This window comes from Lacerta agilis, chromosome 2, assembly GCF_009819535.1.
Source record: "Lacerta agilis isolate rLacAgi1 chromosome 2, rLacAgi1.pri, whole genome shotgun sequence".
Taxonomy (NCBI): Eukaryota; Metazoa; Chordata; class Lepidosauria; order Squamata; family Lacertidae; genus Lacerta; species Lacerta agilis.
In genome coordinates, this window is record NC_046313.1 from 28,705,029 (window position 1) to 28,726,063 (window position 21,035).

Below are 21,035 nucleotides of genomic sequence, written 5' to 3' on the forward strand. Positions count from 1 at the left end.
GTATCTCAATGACTGTACATTGTTCGCATGTCTGTGTGCGCTTCCTTTGAAGTGCCGCTTAAGACACAACATTTTTTATCTAGGATGATGTGATATTTTTTTCCACCAGGAGGGTACATTTGCTGCTGTTTTGGTTGCTCTATGAAATGTGGTTGCACAAGTGCCACGAGCTATTGTGCCAAATGACTGGCGAGACAAACACAACTTCCTTTCTCTTCCCACCCCACCCCCAACACAGTGTTTTATTTCAGTCTTCAGTGGTTGTATGCTCTTGCTCTCTCCCCCCCCCCCATTTTTCATTTTTAAAAAAATCATTTATATTCAAAAGTAATAAAATGGTAGAAATGACATATTTAACAAAAAGAAAGCAAAGAAAAAAATTAAAACCCAGCAGATATTTCACACATTTCACAAGTTCACTAACAGTATCATCATGTTGTTCATAGTTATATTTGTAAATGGTACTTTTAAATGTTTTTTTTTAAGAAGAGTTATACTGTATGCAATCCCATATACACAGATGGGATTGAAAGGGGATGTGTAAGAGAATTGTGCCAAGGCTAGAACTTGATTGAGCACACTTTTGACTGTGCAGAGAAGTTCCAATCATGCTTGCAGTTCATAGTGTTGACTGAATGGGATTTTTCAAACCTTTGCTGAGTTATGGTTTTCGTGGAGAAAGGCCTTGTTCTAACCTGGAAGCGGTCTACACTTCCAATATAGCGTCTCTGTATTAGAAAGCTTCTGTGAGGGTTTGCCTCCCTCTTGCTGCAGCCTACATTTAGTGCTTTCCTTCTTCCTGAAGAGGATTCAAGAACAAAAGGTGCTCTTTCAAACCAAAATGTCAAATGAATGATCCGTACTCCAAGACAATTTTGTTGCTTAACTTTGTTTCTTTTTTTGTGGCATGGAAGGCAGAACTTCATAAATTGAGGGCAATTGCTACAAATTCTATTGGAGCGTCTTTCACTCCCCCCCCCCCCCACATTCACTTGTTGGGCAAATCTTCTAACACTTGGGAAGGGGCTCTCAGCCTCGTACGGTTTCTGTCATCTATGCTTCTTGAATTCGTTCCAAGTTCTCTTTCTGATCCAATGGGAGCTCTTGGCTCCCGTTCTATTTAAAGGTCTTTTTTCCGTAGTCCACGTGCTGTGTTGTAGGATTGTGTAATTGGCGGTTGTTTCTTTCGGGCTCAGAAACCATTCCAACAATCATCTAAAGGAGTCATCGACCTACTGTCGTACCAGGACTTCTAAAGCTGAAATGATAGAACTACCAGGAAAGGGGTGGGTGGGCCAGCTTGGACTCTGGTATGAATAACAACAAGCAGATGAGTGCTATTTCTTTGCCAGCTAGTGGATTTGCAGTCTCTGTATTCCTGCCCGTCCCCCTCCCGCCCGACACATTGGAGACATTAACCTCGCAAGTAATACTGTTTATGTCTATCTGCATCGTTGTGTGACTGCCACAGAGCACTCCTAATTTCAGACGTTTACAGAAGATATACCTGTTAGCCCTTTGTCCATGTGCTGGCTCACATCTAATGGCTTTATTGTACACAGTGCACACTACACTCTGTAGAAACCCCTAACTAGGGATTACCTTGTATCCGCTTGGCAGCCTTCTTCTGTAGTTCAGCCCCTACTGATGGATCTGTGTAAAGATTGTTCTGTTTATTACCATACGCAAATTCCCTCAGGCCTTACTTTGCTGACTCCTATTAGGAATTTACCTGACCATGCAAATGCTCAAAGTGTTGGAAGGGGGCAGGGGGCGTGCATGCAAGCCCTGTCCTTATTATCGTCCTGTGTGTTGCGCCCCAGTCCCTGGGCTTCCCCATGCTTGTATGGAGAAGATCAGTAGGAAACCTCTGCTTGTGTCTGTTTGCTTGTTTGTGTGTGTTTGTGAGTAGACTCCTTGCAATCAGGCAGCCTGTTTTATCCGAGGATTCTACTTGCATTCACGCAAAAATTAGTACTGTAAAAGCCTCCTGCAGACCTTCTGCTCTCACTGCAAGGGAAGGTTGAGGACACTGGGGTGCACACTGGGGTGCTGGTGGTGGAGCTTGTAGAGTAGGGGGCAGTGTGTGAGATGAGAAGCAAAGTAGACTTGTTCCCGCCACGATAACCCATGATTTATTGTGAGCTCCAAATGCGTCTTGACATGCAGAATTTGTCATGGAGTCCTCTGCTATGATTATAAAATCTTTAAGCCAGCACCTCCCATACTTTTGACATGGGATATAGACTTCTGTTTTCTGAATTAAAATTGAAAACGCAGCTAATTCTTAAAGCTCTTAGTGTGCACAAGTATAGCCACACTTGGAGGAGTTCCTGAGCTCTTCCTGAAAACAACACATGGCCTCCTCTGACTTCAGGTAATTCTGCTATGTGTCTCCATCAGAAGTCACTTCACATGCAAAGGCACAGTAAAACTAAACACCTTCAACAGAGGCTGATTGGAAGGAGGTGAGGCTGGAGCAGTGAATTATAGAAAGGATGCCACAGGTCGCCGGTTCTTTGGGTGAAAAGTTGGGCTCACAAAAGCTTTTCATTATTTAACTTGTGTGACATGCTGCCAGTTCTATGGCAGCACATCAGTGTGCCTCAGCACACAAGGCATGGCAGTTACTCCTCAAAGCTCTGAAACTGGGAAACTACCCAATACAAAGTCAGACCATCCAGATGACGTTCTATGATATCTTCCATAGTTTCTGTGCTGTAGGGAAGTATTGTTTCTTCTATAGCTATTATTATTATTATTATTATTATTATTACTACTACTACTACTACTACTACTACTACCCCCATTAGTGTTTAAAGCTTTTCAACTCTTGCTATACAACTTTTATAGCACATCATTCCTATCTTCCTAGAAACTTGTTTTGTCTATTGCATCTGTCGGGTCTCGATGCCACAAAACTGTTCATGTTTCAAAATATTTTTCCTTCCAGAGTTCTGTGATGTGGAAGAAATTCACTAGAAGGGCAATACAAAACAAGAAGGGTTTGGTTCATTTAGTAGATTTCCCCCTGCTCTTGGTTTTGTGACATGCTGTCATCTTATTTCATTAGCTAATGTTATTTTGACGAACTCTGTGTATGGAAAATCCTGCTTCAGTATAGATGATTTTGGGGGTCCTACTAGTTTTTTAATTTGCTGCTTGAATACTGAATTGATTCTAGGGCATCTGCTCAACTCTTGGGGAGGCTCTAACTGTATTTCATAAGGCTGCATTTAATTTAAAAATTTTATTGGTTTTTTCCCCAAGCCTAATTTGGTTGGCTTCTGATCATAAAGCAGAATACAAGTTTACTCTGTTCATGCTGCTGGTGTTGCATGTTGTTGCTGTCTTTTCTCTTTGGAAGCCTGCTATTTACTTAAATTTATGTTCCCTCCTTTTGCCATAGGCATACGTTTCTGTTCCCTACATGTGATCCCACTGAAGTTGGGAATCTGCTTGCTTATTTTGGAGGATTTATTGCACACTTCTTATTCCTGTTTCCTTCTCTTAAAGTAGTCGGGAAGTTTCGTCTTCATGCTGCTTCCTCTCCCTGCCCTACGTCCTCTCTCTCTTGACCATTTCATGAAGTGGCAGGATGTATATGTTTATAAATTTTGGGTCTGATGTTGCTTTCAGAGAATTTCGGAAGCTCTTAAAATTTGGAAAGTAGTGCTCGCTGGCCAATGACATGGTTAGGCTGGTGCCACTACTTTGGTCCTTAAGTGTGTTTAATATAGAACTCTCTCTGTAAAAAGAAATACAAGAAATACCAGTGAAACTCATCTTAAGAACTAAAATTGTGGTCTTACCTAGGGGCAGGACCATGGCTCAGTGATGGAGCAGACTCTTTACATGAATAAGTGTCTAGGTGCCCTTGTGTATTCATTTCAAACAAACAAACAAATTTTGGGTACCATGATCCAGAGATCCTTGGAGAGCTGCTGCCAGTCTGAGTGAGTTAGATTGGCCACTGGTCTGACTTGGTCTTTGGCAGCTTCATATGTTTGCCCAATGAAACGATCAGCTTCTGAGATGAGTGCATACCCCTTGAGCATGGCTTCTTGGTCTCTGCAATATCTTTGCTTGGTTTATCAGCTGACATTTTTTCTTTTTCTTCCGCAGACATTTGGCTTGTTGTGGTTTAAGGTATGACAGTGCTAATGAAACATCTCTTTTGAAGATGAGAAGCACTAACAGAAGTGCTAATTATTATTAACTTCAGTCCACGGCAGACAGCTGGGATATTCTGCCCTCCAGGATGGGAAGGCAGCCATTTGGATGATATTCTGCTTTTAAAAAAATTTAGGAGCACTAAAAAGCCGTACGTGATCTGGCAGAGTAGTGATCTGAGCTGGTGATCTTCCTGGCTGCATTTGGTCGTTGTGTAATTTGGGGGTACTTCTGCATTTTGTAAGCCATCTGGCCCAGTAGCTGTTTTAGTATGGATGCTGGTAGCCACAGCTGTTTGTCTAGCTGCTTGACCCTTCTGCATCCTCCTTTGGCAGCCCCATTTGGAGAGTTTTCTTGGAGTTCTGAAACTCTTCTTGGAGCACAAGGGGGATAAGTATGGTAAAGCCACTGGAATTTCCCCCCAGGTCCCTTGTGTCCATTTCTGCTAATTAGGTCTGAAGAAGGTCTGGAAGCTATTGTGAAGTGCTCCACCTCCTCCTCCTCCTCCTCCTCCTCCTCCTCCTCCTCCTCCTCCTCCGGCATGCTCTAGTCCTTACACAAGATGTTTACAGGCCCTGTCAGATCCCTACATGAGGGAATCTAATCTGCCTGCTGTTCCCCTTCTGAAGAACAGCACATCAAAGAAATGGCAGCCTGTTTGATGTGTCTGCTTGCCTCAGAGAATGCACGTAATGGATTAGCAGCAGCTGGAGGAGGGGCCTTCTGGCTCCCAACTATTGCATACAATCTCCTCTCTTGGGGCTATGTGTGTGTCATCTTTTGCAGAGGCTTGATGAGGGAGACGCAGTCTTGGGATATTACCGGTAATGTCTGGGCTATCCAGATTTAGAGGGGCGGCCCTTTTAGCTTGTCTGTCAGATCCCTGCATTCCTGTGTAGCCTTGCATGTTAAACATGTAGGAAGGAATTCAGCAACATGCTGTTACAAATGTTCCATCAGGACATGCATTTCTGCTGGGCCAATGGAATAATCTCCCCTCTCCTCCTCCTCCCTAGATGCTGGGGGTTCTCCTGCCTCCCCCCCCCCCCCGGGCAAATTGGGAAGGTGTGGGGTGCAAGGGGAGAGCCTTGTAGTGCTAATGAAGGTCCTTGTATAGGCTTCCGCTAGCAGTGCCAGTTAACTGAATCCCAGCTTCAGACCTGACTTTTGCAGAGAACTGTCACCTGTACGCCATACTGCTCTTGTAGCTTTTTATTTTGGGTTTGAGGAAGTACCCACCATGTCTTTGGTGTTCTGAAAATAGCACGTGGAAGTTATTAGCGTAAGAAGAAAATAACAGGAAAGTGGAGTAAGGCAACTTGAAAAGGAAGGACCTTAGTTTAGAATGCTTCCCTTGCAAGGTGCGGTTCAGGGAAACAGAGTATGGAACATCAATCCAAAGAAGAGTGTTGGAAACCTGTTAGATAGAACTCCTGCTTTGAAAGCAAGAAATTATGTAGAAGACAAATCTGCTGTTGGATGTTTCTTGCCATAAATCCTCAACAATGGCTAAACATTGGACTAGTTTGCAGTGACACAAGCAACTCCAAGGGTTCCACTAGCAGCAGGTTATTTAAAGGTTATTTAAAGGAAGAGAATTCTGCTATGTGACCTTATCCTTAGCTCACCTTTCTGATTTGCACTGCTTCTATAGAGTGAAATTGATTATTAAACAAATGTCATGCTCAGGGGGAAGGCTTTTTAGGAATCCTGCCGCTCCTCTTCTGTGCTCACAGGTTTGTCATTGGCAGGGTGCTCTTTTGAGTTCGACCTTGACATTTACTGTTAAGAACTGTTATTGTAGAACTGTCCTGAGTAAGTTCCAGTTTCCAAAGCCTGTAGTTTAGGCATGTGTCATTCTCCTCCTTTTGCAGGAGCATAGCTTCACATCGGCCAACGTAAAACACGGTCTGCATTGGAAATATTGGTTAGGTACCACTCAACCCTTAATGTTGGTGTGTCGCATGTTTTGTTTGACCAAATGCTTACTGGTCAAACAGGAAATGGTTTTATCCATTTGGGTGAACGGGGCTGCTGCACACTATTCTTCCCCCACTGCTGGAAAAAATAGTGGGTAGAATTATTTTGCTTTAACCATGTAGTTGAACGGAGGTGGAAGGCGGTGAGAGTTTGAAGAGACATCTCTACAAAGATTGGGAACTTCCTTATAAAACCCATTTTTTTGTTGGCTACTAATGGGAGTCTACAGTGTAGTCCATGATGTGTCTTGTTGGCAGTTGCTGTCTTCTTGGAGAATGAACTATGGGTTATTATTTAAGACATTTGCCATATGACTTTATATAGGAGGTGTGAATCTAAGAAGGTGTGCTATTCTACTAATTCCTGCCCACCCAAAAAGAAAACCTTCTTAAAATCCAGTCCCACTAAGCTTAAACCTTGTTGGTCCTTTCCTTTCAGCCTTTCAGTGCTAACCATTCATTTTGTGGTGCTGGTGAATGTAACATAGGATGCCTTTGAGGCACTCTTATTTTCCTGTCTCGACCAAGTATTTTTGTTTGGTGTCTGAAATCTCATAATTCTAAACTGAACTTGGGCACGACAGATTCTGCTTCAGGAAAGAGCAACATTCCATCTTCCCTAGGCCTGATTCAGTCCTAAACAGGAATTGAGTTGGAGTTTGGAATGAAGTCTTCCTGCTGGGTTTTGGATATACTTTTCTCTGTTCCTTGTGTATAAATTTTTTAGCAGCAATAGCCTTCTTCCACAGGCAAGTATCCTGTAGGCAGGGGTGCAAAGTGTATATTCACAAATGCTGGGAGTACCTTTTAGGCCTACTAACTTGCCTTAGCCTTTAGCTCTACACCTTTTTTCTACAGTAGGGTTGCTAACCAACCAGAACACACACACACACACACACACACACGGCCTTCCTTTCAATATCTGTTGCTACCGCACACAGAAATCAACAAATGAATATTTTAATAATATTTATTTAGAACATTTATTAGCCACTCCGTCGTGTTTTCTGGTGGTTCACACAGAGTTAAGACAATAGACACATACGTATTAATTAAAATATTAAAGAAAATAGTTTCCTGCCAAAAAAACAGAACACATCAAACATGTACATACAAAAAAACAGAACACATCAAACATGTACATACTTATCTTTGCTAGTTCCATGGGGCCAGAATAAGTCCAAATCACGAAAAAGGTGAGATCTTCATCTGTGTGTGATGCTTCTAAAAAAAATGCAACAAGAGGTGCATCCGTCACACAATTTCTTATTCTAGATCTATGTTCAGAGATTCTAACTTTTTATGTACATGTTTGGTGTGTTTTATATGTAAAAATTATGCAACATTGAGACTAATTTATCAGCCGGTTACGTTTTTTGTGTGGTTGGTAAAAAACAGAACACACAGCTGACCTCTGAAGCTTAGCCGTACAAGTTTTCTTTCCTTTTTCTTTTTTTGTATATAATTTTTATTAGTTTTCTTTTCTAACAACAAATGTCAAAATCATTTCCAAACATACATTCTACATTTCCCCCCTTCCTGTTGACTTCCTTCAGCTTCCCCTCTAGTTTGTTACGTTAAATGATACAATCTGCTATTCCTTAGCTGTCAAAATGTTATTACAATGTTATTCTTCATGCATTTTGTTAAGTAAAGTTGTGAATGTTTATTCAAATCCTGCTACCGAGTCCATTTCTTTCAGTTGTTTCTGCAGATAGTTTATGAAAGGTTCCCATTCTTTTTTAAAAATCACTATTGTCTTTTTCATGTAGCTTATCCGTTAGCTTTGCTAATTACGCATAGTTCATCAATTTTTCCTGCCATTGTGCTTTCGAAGGTATTTTTCCAGTCTTCCAGTTTTGTGCTATTAGGATTCTTGCTGCTGTTGTTGCGTACATGAATATTTTCCATTTCACTTTCGTCAGTCCTTGATCAGAAATACCTAGTAAAAACGCTTCTGGTTTTTTAACAAACGTCATTTTAAACATTTTTTTTCAGTTCGTTATATATCATCTCCCAATTTTTTTTTGATAATACTGTACTACATTCCCACCACAAAGGATAAAAAGTACCCTCCTTATTTTTACATCTCCAACAGTTATTTGATTCTGTTCTATACACTTGGGCCAGCTTAATCGGTGTTATATACAGTGGTACCTCGGGTTAAGTACTTGATTTGTTCCGGAGGTCCGTTCTTAACCTGAAGCGTACTTAACCTGAAGCACCACTTTAGCTAATGGGACCTCCTGCTGCTGCTGCGCCGCCAGAGCACGATTTCTGTTCTTAGCGGAGTTCTTAACCTGAAGCGTACTTAACCCAAGGTACCACTGTACCATCTATACATCATTTTCATGTAATTCTCTTTCAATAAAATACAGTCTGTGAATTTCATATTTACTTTCCAAAGTTTTCCCCATCTTCACGTTGTATATTATGACCCACATCTTGTGCCCACTTAATCATTACTGACTTCTTCATCCTCCGTTTCCCATTCCAATAACAAACTATACGCTTTCTTAAGTAATTTGAAATTGTCATCTATTATCTCTCTTTGGAATCTAGAAATTGTATAACCAAATCCTTTCATATTATCTTCCTTAAAGATTTCATTTGTATGTCTATGTTGTAGCCAGCTTTGAAGGTATTTCTTCAACTCCTCATAATCTTTTCAGTGGGGGTTAGCTCGACTTGAGTTGAGCGAATCCCAGTGGGACTTGCATTGAGCACCAAATTTAAAAGGTGTTGAATACAAGTCCCATTTGCCAAGGAACAATAGGCAGTGCAGATTAAGGCTCCCAGTGGTTCCTCTGCAGCCTGTCCAGCACCTGATGTCAGGTGTGTGGCCTGGGCATAGCTGTCAACTTTTCCCTTTTCTTGCAGGGAATCCTATTCGGAATAAGGGAATTTCCCTTTAAAAAAGGGAAAAGTTGACAGCTATGGGCCTGGGGGAAACCCAATACTTGAAGACCAATCTGAACTGGATTCTTTTGCAAGCTGAGTCAGGCTGTGTGCTGTGCTTTAAGATTAATTCCCTGATGCTGTGTAATACGGTTGGTTTCAGTATGACTCTTTTTCTGAAGCAACCCCCCCCCCCAAAAAAAAACCTTGAGAGAAAATAGTGGTTTGCAAATTGAGCATTAATGCTGATAGATGTAGACTGGGCTTGGAATATCCGCATCCATAGGATATTTGGTTTGGGACAGATTTGGAAAATCTCACTATATATATATATATATATATATATATATATATATATATATATATATATAGGATTTGGGTCAGACAGGTTGCTTTTCCAATGGGCTTGAGGCCAGCATAGAATTATCTTAATAGGGCATGCCTACTTTCCCTTTCCCTTGCAGGGTATACGTGGAGCAGCCCTGTGAGATCTCCCCTGTCTGTATTTACATGCGAGATGAGGTAAGTCAACAAACCCTGTTCTCAGCCATCCCCCTTCATCTGCCACTGAAAATAACAAAATATACCCTGCACAGCTTTCCAGCCTGGAAAATGTGTTCCATCTCTGGGCTTGCTGAAGAAGGGGAAATGGAAGAGCTTTGGTCTCTTCAAAGCTTGATGTGTTTGTGTGGGGGAGGGAAAAAAACCCTCTGCTGGAACATAATCATGGGTCGCTCGGCACAAGCCTCTGAGCCCATAAAACATTCTCAATGACCCGTCTGTGTGTTTTTTTTAAGTTCTTTTAAAGCTCAAGAGTCACAACAGTGGTTTCATTTTAATAAATATTTGCTTTTTCCATGTTTTGATCTCTGCAGCATTTTTGTTTTTGTTTAATACTTTATATGTCAGCATTCTGGAGGCTCCCCCTCCCCCAAATAAATAAATGTTATCCTTCCCCTGGGTCTGCATAGATCACCCGTATGCTGAGACTAAGAGGTGATTGACATTGATTCTGCCATCTTGCAGGGGCACAGGGTTGCTGTTTGCTCTTGCAGGGTGGGTGGCGGTGGCGGTTTATTTGTTCTAAGCTTCCTTCTGGATGAGAAGTTGCCCCCTTAGAGCAAGAACATGAATTTGGGAAGTTGTATAATACCAAGCCAGAGCAGTGGCTCATTCAACCCAGATTTGTCTACTCTGACTGGCAGTGGCATCCAATGTCTCAAGCAACACCTGCCTTTCTGAATCTTGCGACCCAAGAATCCTTTCTTTCAAGGGTAGGAAACCTGTGGCCCTCCAGATGTTGCTGCACTCCCACCATCTCTGACTATCAGCCATGCTGGCTGGGGCAACATCTGGTCATGAGTTCCCCATTCCTCTTCAATTGGAGATGCCAAGAACTGGACATGGGGCCTTTTATTGCCTGCAAAGCTTCCCTGACTCCACGCTCAACATGTTTAAAATAGCATAAAGCTGCTTAAAAGTACGGCAGAGAGAGTACATGAGGTAGCCATCAAATTACTCCTCGGTGTCAGTTCTGAGCATTGAGCCTCTTCATAACTGATAAGCATGTCTGCCTTCATCTCTTTTGCAGGTAACTGGGAAAACTGCTTTGGAGAAGACAAGTCTGAAGTCACTTGGTCTGACAGGAGGCAATGCTATCATCAGGTTGGGAGAAAGAACAAACTGTCTTCCCTATTAGTGCGCTTTGCTTCCCTCTTTATTTTTTATTTTTATTTTTTTGCATAAGGGATGCATTTAAGGAAATGTCCAGAGACCAATATTTGTGGTACTTGATAATTATTGGATTTTCCTTTTTAGCTAAACAGCTGCTTAGATATACATTCTGTAGCTGCAGCTGCTGTCACTTACCCCTCAATTTTTCCTGGGAGGGATTTCTTCGTAATGGCTTGTCTGCTTCACTCAGGAGGAAGCACTGTGAAACTCTGAGCAGAACCTTTAACTGGTTCTAGCAGACCATATATCCATGCTTTGCAGCATTCCAGCTGGCTGGAAAAGTTTGCCTTTGCTGGTTCCTGAATATGTTCTCCTGCACCAGGAAATTGGTCACCTGGTGCCCTCCAGATGTGGTCGAGCTCCAGTTCCCATCAGCCCCAGCCAGCAGTGCCAATGGTCAGGGATGGTGGGAGATGTGGTCTCTAAAACATCTGATTCCCGACCTCTGACTTATACATCCCTCCCTATAAATTGAGATAAGCAAGAGAGGACTACCTTCACATGAGATGAGATTGGTAAGGATGTAGGGCAGGGCTTTCTTAATACCAGTAGCCATATTGTGCTTCCCCATGAGTTTTTCCCGGCTCTCTTGCTTTTTCCCTTTTGCCGGCAGTGAAAAACATAGTCTTCCCATCTTGCTGATTCCTGATGTACTTTTTAACATGAATCTGTTTTGAGTTTGCTGTCTTTTAGCTCTTAAAATATACAACACTGACAATTTGTGAACCCTGAAATAACTAATTTGGGGGGTTAGTGGCAGCGGCGGCATTTCTGCCTGTTCCATGCAGCTTCAGGTGTTGGATAATGCAACACCTGAGTATCTGAAATTTAAATTTCAGGCATGATACTCAAACCCTTGATTAGGTCTTCCAGTATTTACCTTAGTCACACAACCCTTAGCCTGGGACATGTGGCGTTGCTCCTTTCTCATTATCTTTCTGAGAGCCACTTCATCATTAAAGGAAAAGACTGATTCTAGCTTTCCTGCAGTGGGCTGACCACATAGTTTCTGTAGGGGAGTGATATTTTTTCCTGTGTATGTGTGTACATAGGTATATCTCCTGACCTACTTTCTGGACTGTAAGATACTCTTGTTAATTAATAACTCTGTATGTTGCGATTTGCATTTCTGTTAGTTCAGGTCACTTTTATTAGCCATAGGCTCTGACTCGTTTTTCCTCTTTGTCCATTATGCAGCTGATCAAAATGGTGGGATAGTGGGTAGGGCTGGTCTCTTTTCCTATAGGAGGCGCAGTGAACTTGGATTGTGATCTGCAACTTGTTAACCTACTCCTGCTTGTCCAGATCTTATCATCCCAAAATTGGAGCCCCTGGGACAAAATGCCCGCTTTTGTTCATGTAAAGAGTGGCATTTATTTTTAGGCATTGCTTCTGTGGAGCGTTATGTGCCCAGATTTTTAGAAGTTGTTGTTTGTTCCTCTCTTGAGGAAATGACTTGGGAAACTTGTTTAGCCTGAGCTGTTTGTGAATAAGAAAAAAGTCAACATTTCCACTGTCAGCGACTGCTTCACTCTTTCCCTTTATGTCTAGGGTGGTCAAAAAGAAGTCCACCACCTCTGACCACGCAGAAGCAGGAAGTGGTGAATTTCCTTCTGAAAATCTGACAGCAAGGTCACGTTCCAGTGAAGAGCCAGGGGGTCTGCCTGTGCCACATAAAGCTGCCTCCCCAGCAAGCTCAACCTGCAGTGATGAGGCCGTCTTTGCCAGCAGTAGCACCGATAAGCAGGACAGGAGTGCAGAATCTCAGAGCAGCTCAGTGACCTGCCATTCTCCTTCGATGCCTTCCTCATTTGTCCCTTTTGTAGGTGGTGGCCAACGTCTGAGTGGTGGCTCTTCTGTATTGGATGTGCCATCTCCAAGCCTATCAACATCTCTGTCCAGTCCCGGAGGGCCTTCCAAGCCAAAGAAGCTAAAAAACAGTCCAAAAAAACTACAGGAACAAAACGAGGTAGTGGTTTGGCTTGCTTACAATGTTCTGGGGAGGTGGGATTTTCTCTTTGCTTGTCCTCCTTTAGCACTGGCTTTTGAAGAGATGGAGGAAGCCTGTTAGAGTTCCACTCCCATAATCCTACAGTAAACCCCTGGCCTACAACCTCTGGTGTTGACGAACATCACATAGTTTGGGCAGAGTTTGATATTCGGCCTGCTTGACCTGATGTATTAAGAGTCAAAGTGGAATAAGTTGGTGGGAAAGCGGGAATTTATAGCCCTTATCTGGTGCATTTGAAATCCAAGTTGTTAGGAACCAGTGAAGTTAGGTGAAAGTGACAGGGCTGAGTCAAAAGTGCAGCACAGATCTTAGGGATTTGCTGTGCAGACTGAAGGATTAAGCACAGAAACTGAACTGTACATTCACAACCAGTGGCAGAAGACTGTGAAACTAGTTGCACTCTGCTGCTGAAACTGGAATGGATCTTGATTTACTAAAGCTTTCTCTGGTGTTGTCTCCTGTTCTCTGAATGGATTCCATAGATCAGTGTTTTTCAACCACTGTTCCGCGGCACACTAGTGTGCCGCGAGATGTTGCCTAGTGTGCCGTGGGAAAAATTGTGTTTATTTGATTCCTATTCAAGAGAATTACTTTATATATAGTCAATATAGGCACAGAGTTAAATTTTTTAACATTTTCTAATGGTGGTGTGCCTCGTGATTTTTTTCATAAAACAAGTGTGCCCTTGCCCAAAAAAGGTTGAAAAACACTGCCATAGATGAGAGGTTCTATTACTGCCTTAACTCAGCAGGACTTCTGCTGCTTCACAGCTTTTCTAGCATCCAAATGCATCAGAGGGGGAAGTAACCCTGAGATCTTATTGGGGTTGTCCTCCAGAAATGAGAGTTGAGTTGCAGCGACTGCTATTATCCTCTGGTTTACGATAGTTTAATTGACTTTGCTACATTTTTCTTCTGAAACCTTGCTGTTGTGGAATTCCTGAAGTTTTGGTCTCTTGTGACCCTTTTGACTGAGCTAGCCAAGAGAGATGAGTAAAGAAAATGATTAGGAACAGTAAGTGAAACATAAGTGAAATTTTAGGGAAACTGAGCCAATCCTTCCCCCTGCCACAGTCTAGGCATAACTTTCTGATGTGCTCAGGATATAATTTGCCCTCGGTCTTTTCCCCTGTGTAGCTTCTGATACAGAAAGCAAACGTTTCCCTGATGCATACCTATAAGCACTCATATGTTTGTGGTCCTTTATGACCTCTGGTTCTTGAGTGTGTCGCTGAATGCTGCCCTACCTTGCTGGCATCCAGGACTAGAAAAGGAACGTCATTTAATTCTTGAGGATGCAGCTGAAGGGTTGGCTGGTTTTGTTCAGTTCTGATACTTGGATTGAGGCCAGCCTTAACTCTTACATGGTTTTGCCTGTAGCTAAGGAAACCTCCTGTTCAACAACCTAGACACCCGTAACAAACTCATGTAACGGTACGTTTTTAGAGGAAATTCTTAGTTTACAAAGCAACGTTCTGCAATCAGATGCTTGCTGTCCTTATATTCCCATAAGCAAAATAAGAACAACTTTGTAAGCGAGTAATATTTGAACAGATTCAACATTAATAGGGATGTTAAGTTATTTTTTTGGCCAGACAGCTCGTGTAACGATGAGGTGTTAGGCAAACTTGCCATTAAAAATGCACAAAATGGGTGGCTGCCAAAGACCTGAGGTCCTTATATTCATGTGACAACAAATCTGTGGGTCACCATGCATACCAAGTAAATTGGACTTGTGGATCAACATGCCGAAAAGGTTGGAAAGCAGAGCCGATGCAGCAGTGTCTCGGGAGCAGCTGCAGGTTCTGTTGGAGGCTTCCCTCCCTCATGCTAAACAGCGTGCGACTCTGACGGCTGCTTTCAGGCCCTTTGATCTCGGGTGCCTTTGCCGCTGATTGATTACGTTGCGCTCCCTCCTCCATTCCTTCCATTCCCTTGCCTTGCTCTCATCAGCAGCTCCAGAATGGGGCTGGCCACATGGCATCTGCTTTTTGTCCCTTTTCAGTCCAGAGGGGGGAGAAGAAAAAAACCCCCAAAACAAAACAAATTATTTTTAAACATCAAAGGTCCATTTTAGCAAAAAGAATCTTCCCATTAATGTTGTGCCTGTGTGTGGTTTTTTGGATTTGATGGAAGAGGCTGGATAAAATCTGTGCCGGCGTCCCTCCACTTCTGGGCTGGGGATGGTTTACAGACCAGCCATACTTTGATGTCAAAACATTAATTATTAGAAGGTAGCTTAGCTCCAAATTCCCCTAGAGATCAGAGAATTCTGCAGTGTGGGAGAGGAGCTGGTTTTGCCGCACCACCTTGCTTTAACGTCACAGCGATCCCTGCCACCCTTTTGACTGTGGACTGCAGTAATACGTAGACGTGTAAAGGGTAGGTTTGAGTGACAAGGCCAAAGCACTGGGCTAATGGATGGCCTGTCATACTGTTGGCGAAGGATCTCTCAAGAGTTTCGGTTTGGAAATGCGTACTGAAGAGAGTGGACGAGGGCTAGTAGTTTCACATTTATTACTCCTTTAAGTGCTCTTTGCAGCGGTTCCCAGAATTGAAGAAGCATCTCAGACAAAATGACCCCTGAAGAACTCTTGTCACGCAACCTGCATGCGAGCATCATCGCTAGCTCTTGACATCCTTTTCTGAAGGCTATGATCAGACCATGGAGCCCCTCCAGGCATTAGCTGATGGTGGTGTTGAGAGTTGAGGTGCTGCCCATCAGCCCCTCTGCTGCAACTGCACACCCGTAGCTGAAAGTTGACGCGGTAAATTACATCATATTGAAGATCTACTCGAAGGGCTTGGTATTCAAAAAGTCCTGTTCCTTTTGTCTCCATTTTTGGCAGCCCTCCCTAGCCACACTGGAAGTTGCCAATGTCCTGGGTTTGTTTAATAGTCTGTAGAGAGGAATGTGTTGCATTGTTTCTGTCCTCAAGTCAATTACTTGTTTCTAGACAGAGCCCTTCTGGGATTTGCTTCAGTTATTGAGCAGTCAGTGCTGCCGAGAGAAGAGACAAATGTTGACAGTTCAGATTATGGAAGCATTTTATACCAAGCAAGTTGTATTGAGTTGGTGGAAAAGACCTGAAGATCTTAAAGCAGGCATAGAGAACCTCTGGCCCGCAGACCTAATCTGACCCACCAGCCCCCAGTGCTCTCCCTATACTCCCCACCCCCCAGTTGTTCTGTTCTGCCGAGAGCTGGCAAGGCCAGGAAAAGAGCTAAAATGCGTCTCCCAGAGAACCGTCAGACTTTGTTTCATGCTGCCATGGGAGAATGATATTGGAGTGATGGAGAAGTTAGTGTGCCAGGCTTAGAGAGTTCTTGCATCTTGAAGTAGAGCATAAAAGCACAGCTTTAAAAAGGCATTAAAGGATGGAAGACGAACTGTGGTAAGAGTGATGTGACACTTGTGACATGTCCCTTATATTATCCCAAATGAACCTTGACTTTACGCCAGCCTTTTTAACCTTGGGTACCCAGATGTTGTTGGACTAAAACTCCCAACATTACTAGCTAGCAGGACCAGTAGTTAGGGATGATAGGAGTTGTAGTCTGACAACTTCTGGAGACCTAAGGTTGAGAGAGACTGCTGTACCTTGTGTTATCCTGTAATAGGTGCAATAGTTTGGTGCTCTTGGATTAAGCCAGGAATTTCTGCCAGTATGCTAGCTGGCTCTTGATTCTGGGCTTTCTTCTTCACATAGGAAATCTGTGGTGTGGGAGTTAATTTTTCCTCCAGACTTTGCTAAGAGTAGTAGCTGTCTTTGCCACACACACACACACACCAGTTTTTGATTGGATCTTTCCAGTGTAGAGGTTAGGGGTGTGGAAATAGGATCGTAGCTATAGATGGGGTGTCAAAGGACCCTTTTACATCACTCTATAGTAAATTGCTCCTAGCGGCTATCCCAGACTGTCAGTACAAGGCGGTTGCTTATCCCATTCTGCTTCTTCTGCCAGTCCCTAAACAGCCAGCGCTAGGCGACAGTAGTCTTTGAAAGAGGACAGATTGGCAGCTCACGGGTACTTCTTGTGCTTTCTGCCCAGAGAAAGCTACAATCAGGCTCCTTCACCCTCTAGTTAGACCCAACTCTCTTCAACTTTCTAAAAGTAGCTGAGGGTCCCACCCACGCAACCTCACTCTTTTAACTTCCCAAATTACCCTCTGGTGCCCACAAATAGAGAAAATCTTGCCTTGTAATTTGTGTTGTCTCTACTGACAATTGAGAGAGACTCCTTCTATTCCCAGAGGGCTTGTTCGGGGTGGGAGGGGTGGTGGTGATGCTGCAGAGAAGTGAGAATAAGATAGGACACTAGATGGCCAGGGATGTGTGGGTGGGAAAGAGGGCACAGACAGGGATGTGCTAGAGACGTTAAGCGTGGGGGGTATGGGCGATTATAAATAGGAACGTCCCAAGTTCATGGAGTCTGGGGCCAGGCTAAGCAGATCATTGATGGTCAAGGATGCTGGTCTTCAAAGCAGCCTATTAACAATACAGACCAAGTGGTGCCATCATTTTTTAGCTCTAGATTTACAGGGTGTCAGCCAATAGCTCTGCAGTGCAGCACCTTCTGTTGTCGGTCAGAACTAGCAGGACTATTTGCCAACTGAATGGAATCTTATGCATGCATGGAGGGGAAACTGAAAAGAGAGGCTATATCAGCAGTGGCAACAAAGCCTCTTCCCCTCCATCCTTCACAAAATTGCCTGTTTAAATCTCTAATCTGTAGTAATTCTGATGTAGATTGGTACTTGCAGATGCAGGTTATTCCAGTGTGTGGGGTGCAGCTGATAACCTGCTCCCACAAGCCCAAAGTCTTTCTGCTCCCAGTTGAACATATAGCATGGTATCAATGTCAAGCTCACCGTTAGGTAGTTGCATAGCCTTGATTCTGCTTCTGTATATAATCTGCTATAACCCACCAGTGCTGGGTTCAGGGAAATCTGTCTCTTGTTCATGCTTGTCACTTCTGCATAACTATTTCTGAGTTCCTTCAGTCTCCCCAAATCTGATGGAGGCTTTCCATAGCAATCTTGACTGATTGTCAGTTCTCCATGGGCAACATACCTGAAGTGGACGAGGAGGAGTGGCAGCAGCTTTCAGGCTATATAAAGCATGCAGAGATTGCTGCTTACCAGATGAATTCTGAAGCTCAGAAGGGCACATTTTGTATCATCTGTTTTTCTCAGTGGAGGATCACTTGCTTAAAAACCATCCCAATCAACAGCAGAACCTGCTTGACTGTGCAAACCTGTTGCATGAAAAAGCTCAGTTGGAAGCCTTCTTTTCAATGTGCAAGCTGTGCACATTTGAGGAGATTTTGGCATTGCGTTCAAGCGAGAATTCTGAGGTGGTGCAGTTCCATGTGATCTGTGCCTTATAAAGCTTATATTATTGCGTGTCAACCAAGAAAGTTTGCCCCATCCCATTTTCACATGTCAGTCCTATTGTCGTGCAGGTTTTTAAAGCTAATTTCATTTCAATAATAATTTGGGGGAAATGAAATCAAATAACTTTTAAACTTTTTTAAAATTGTGTAGATTCAGCTATACTATTTATGAGTTTCTTTCTTTCTTTCTTTCTTTCTTTCTTTCTTTCTTTCTTTCTTTCTTTCTTTCTACAGTATGGCTCCTAGCAGCTTTAGTTCAAAGCACAGCTGCTCTGCTGCCCTAGGTAAAAATGCTTTAAAATGCTGCAGAAAGAGGCTTTTTGCCCATTGCTTCCTGTGTAAGTGTGTAGGCACAAAGGGACATTGTACAGTAAAAAGGATGGCTACCCCAACAGCACATGGTGGCTTCCATATTTTTTTCCATACAACGTCCCTTTGTTTGTTCCTTTGTGTGCAAACACTTACCGCAGCATTTTAAAGGCACCTTTACCCGGTGCTGTACTTTGAAGCTGTTCTTAAGCAGCTTCACAGTGGGAAGGAAGGAAGGAAAGCAGTCTTCATATCACCTTGTAAGTGGAATGAGTGAACTGTGTTTCAGAAAGGTTTGCACATCTACAGGTACCGGAGTACTTGTTTATGGGTTATGAACCAGGGGAGCTAACCTCACATTGCAGAGCAGATAAAATCCTTCCCCATTCCTATTTTAAGACCGGGAAAGAGATTCACACGGGGAATGATTAAGTTGAAAGTTAATTCTGAAGCCTTTTTTGCAGTTAAATGAACAAATGCTTTTGGGCAGGATTTTCTGGACACCCCCAAAAGGCACAATTGTACATACGCAAATGTGCTCAGATGATTCCATACCTTCTTGGATCCAGTCATCTGAACTTCAGTTCCTATATTCTTTACAGCATCTGGAGCGTGAGCCAATTTTGTGCCATCCAAATCTACAGAAGCCACTGGATTCTGGCTCACAAGAACTTCCAGATGAGTTCTTTGAGGTGACTGTAGATGATGTGAGGAAACGTTTGTCTCAGCTCCAGAATGAGAGGTAAGTTTCTTTTTCATTAGTGATGCAGTCACTCCATCTGTAGTACGTTGTGGATGGCCACTGACAATAACTGAATTTTCACCACCTGTATTTTCTACATTTCACTTCCTTCTGACCTTACAATTTATAGTTCTCTCCACCATATGTGTATGTATATTCCTATAATTTAGGATTATACTTCAGGTATCTGGTGAAGTGGACTATAGTCCATAAAAGCTTATGGCATAATACATTTGCTTATTTTTTAAGTGGCCACGAGTGTCTTTCCTATTTTTCCTGCGATGGACTAGCACAGCTAATTCCACCTATAGGCTCTTTCACAATCTTGCTGACACAAAGCATATCACAGTATGGGTCTGCATTGGCCTAATATCTGGAAGAATTATATGTTGTTGTAATGTCACCGACGTTCTTTGAGGTTTTGAGTCTTTCTCATAGTTTCCCACATAATCAAGTATGTTCACTTGCCCTGGATAGTGTTTTAATATATTTCCCTAAGAGCTCAGAAAATTAGCCTAAAATCAGACACTGGTGCAGTGTGATCCCAAGCATGATACTTAGAAGAATTAAGGTATTCTGAATTTAGTTAATTTATTCCCAAGTTAGTGTGAAGCTGTAATATGATAAAGAAACTATTTCATTGAAATTGGATAGGGAAGGGTGTGTTTTGTTTTGTTTGCTCAAATTACAGGCATGGGAAATGTGTTTTCTAAGCAAAAGGGGGAAACATTTATTTCTTAGTGAGTGTTGAGATCAGGTTGTAGTAGTTATTCCAGGCACATGCCTTTGTTCTAAGTTGCTGACAAATACAATTGCCTCCTGCAAGGCTAAAGGTTTATCTAGGCTGCTATTTTCCTAGTTGATGTTTCAGTTTCGTAAGCCTTATTCCTTTCCAGTATCTCCAGCCAGTGTGTCTAGGTCACAGAGTTGTTTAGAAATTCTTGATACACTTTATGTCATCTACTAGATGCCTCTGTTATAAACACTGGAAAAAAGATAGATGACTGGACAGCGAAGCTCATGGTTTCTTTGTTTATATATTGGCAATCCCATTTAGTTCCCTTTGATCACAATGCAAGTCATCAGGTGCTAAGCCAAAAAGCCAACCCATGTCAGAATTCTATTTCCTCTCATTTTTACACTGTGGCAATATATTCCAGTTTAAAACTGGAATTTTCATCTGCTGTGGCAACGAAATGGGATTATGCAAGATATAGATAGGAACAAAGGAGATTACCCCAATTGCAGATCAGGCAATATAAAAACAAGAGGAGGGATGAGCCCTCTGCCAACTTCATTTTTGTGTTCTTCCACAAACTTCTAGGGCGACCTACTTGGATTCTACATTTCCCCATCCCTTGATAGTTGCCTTGCCACTCCTGAATAATATTTGGGATAAACAAGAGCATGTGTAGTTGTCACATTACTAATATACTCCCCAATACTGTTATGTATTTATAACATAGGCTGTCATTAGATCTCATTGATACTGTACTCGGATTTTGGAAGGGAAAAACTAAATCTGAAGACAAGGAGGTAAACTTCACTGACCAATGCAAAGATAACAGATTGCCCCATTTTAGAAATGGGGACAAAGCCTGAATGTGAATTGGTCTTTATACAGAGTGTGCAACTATGTGGGGGGTCACAAAGCAGGCAAATGAAGTGAAGGTAGTCTGGATTGTGATACTTTTCAATACATGTTTTTCATGATCCCCCCCCAAAAAAACCCCCGACTAATGCACAAATGGAAGGATTAGCTTCATCTTTCCGTAAGCTTGTGAATATTTGTA

The 21,035-nt window shown here is 42.6% G+C and overlaps 1 protein-coding gene across 1 annotated transcript in view; it reads left to right on the forward strand.

The window, feature by feature from the left end:
* ASPSCR1 (ASPSCR1 tether for SLC2A4, UBX domain containing) overlaps window positions 1-21,035 on the forward strand; it is a 63,732-nt gene that overhangs the window by 16,315 nt on the left and 26,382 nt on the right. The window contains exons 5-8 of the mRNA XM_033139108.1: window positions 9,515-9,572; window positions 10,642-10,715; window positions 12,336-12,753; window positions 19,103-19,242. Coding sequence (XP_032994999.1) covers window positions 9,515-9,572; window positions 10,642-10,715; window positions 12,336-12,753; window positions 19,103-19,242 — 690 coding nt within the window. The remainder of the gene's footprint in view (window positions 1-9,514; window positions 9,573-10,641; window positions 10,716-12,335; window positions 12,754-19,102; window positions 19,243-21,035) is intronic.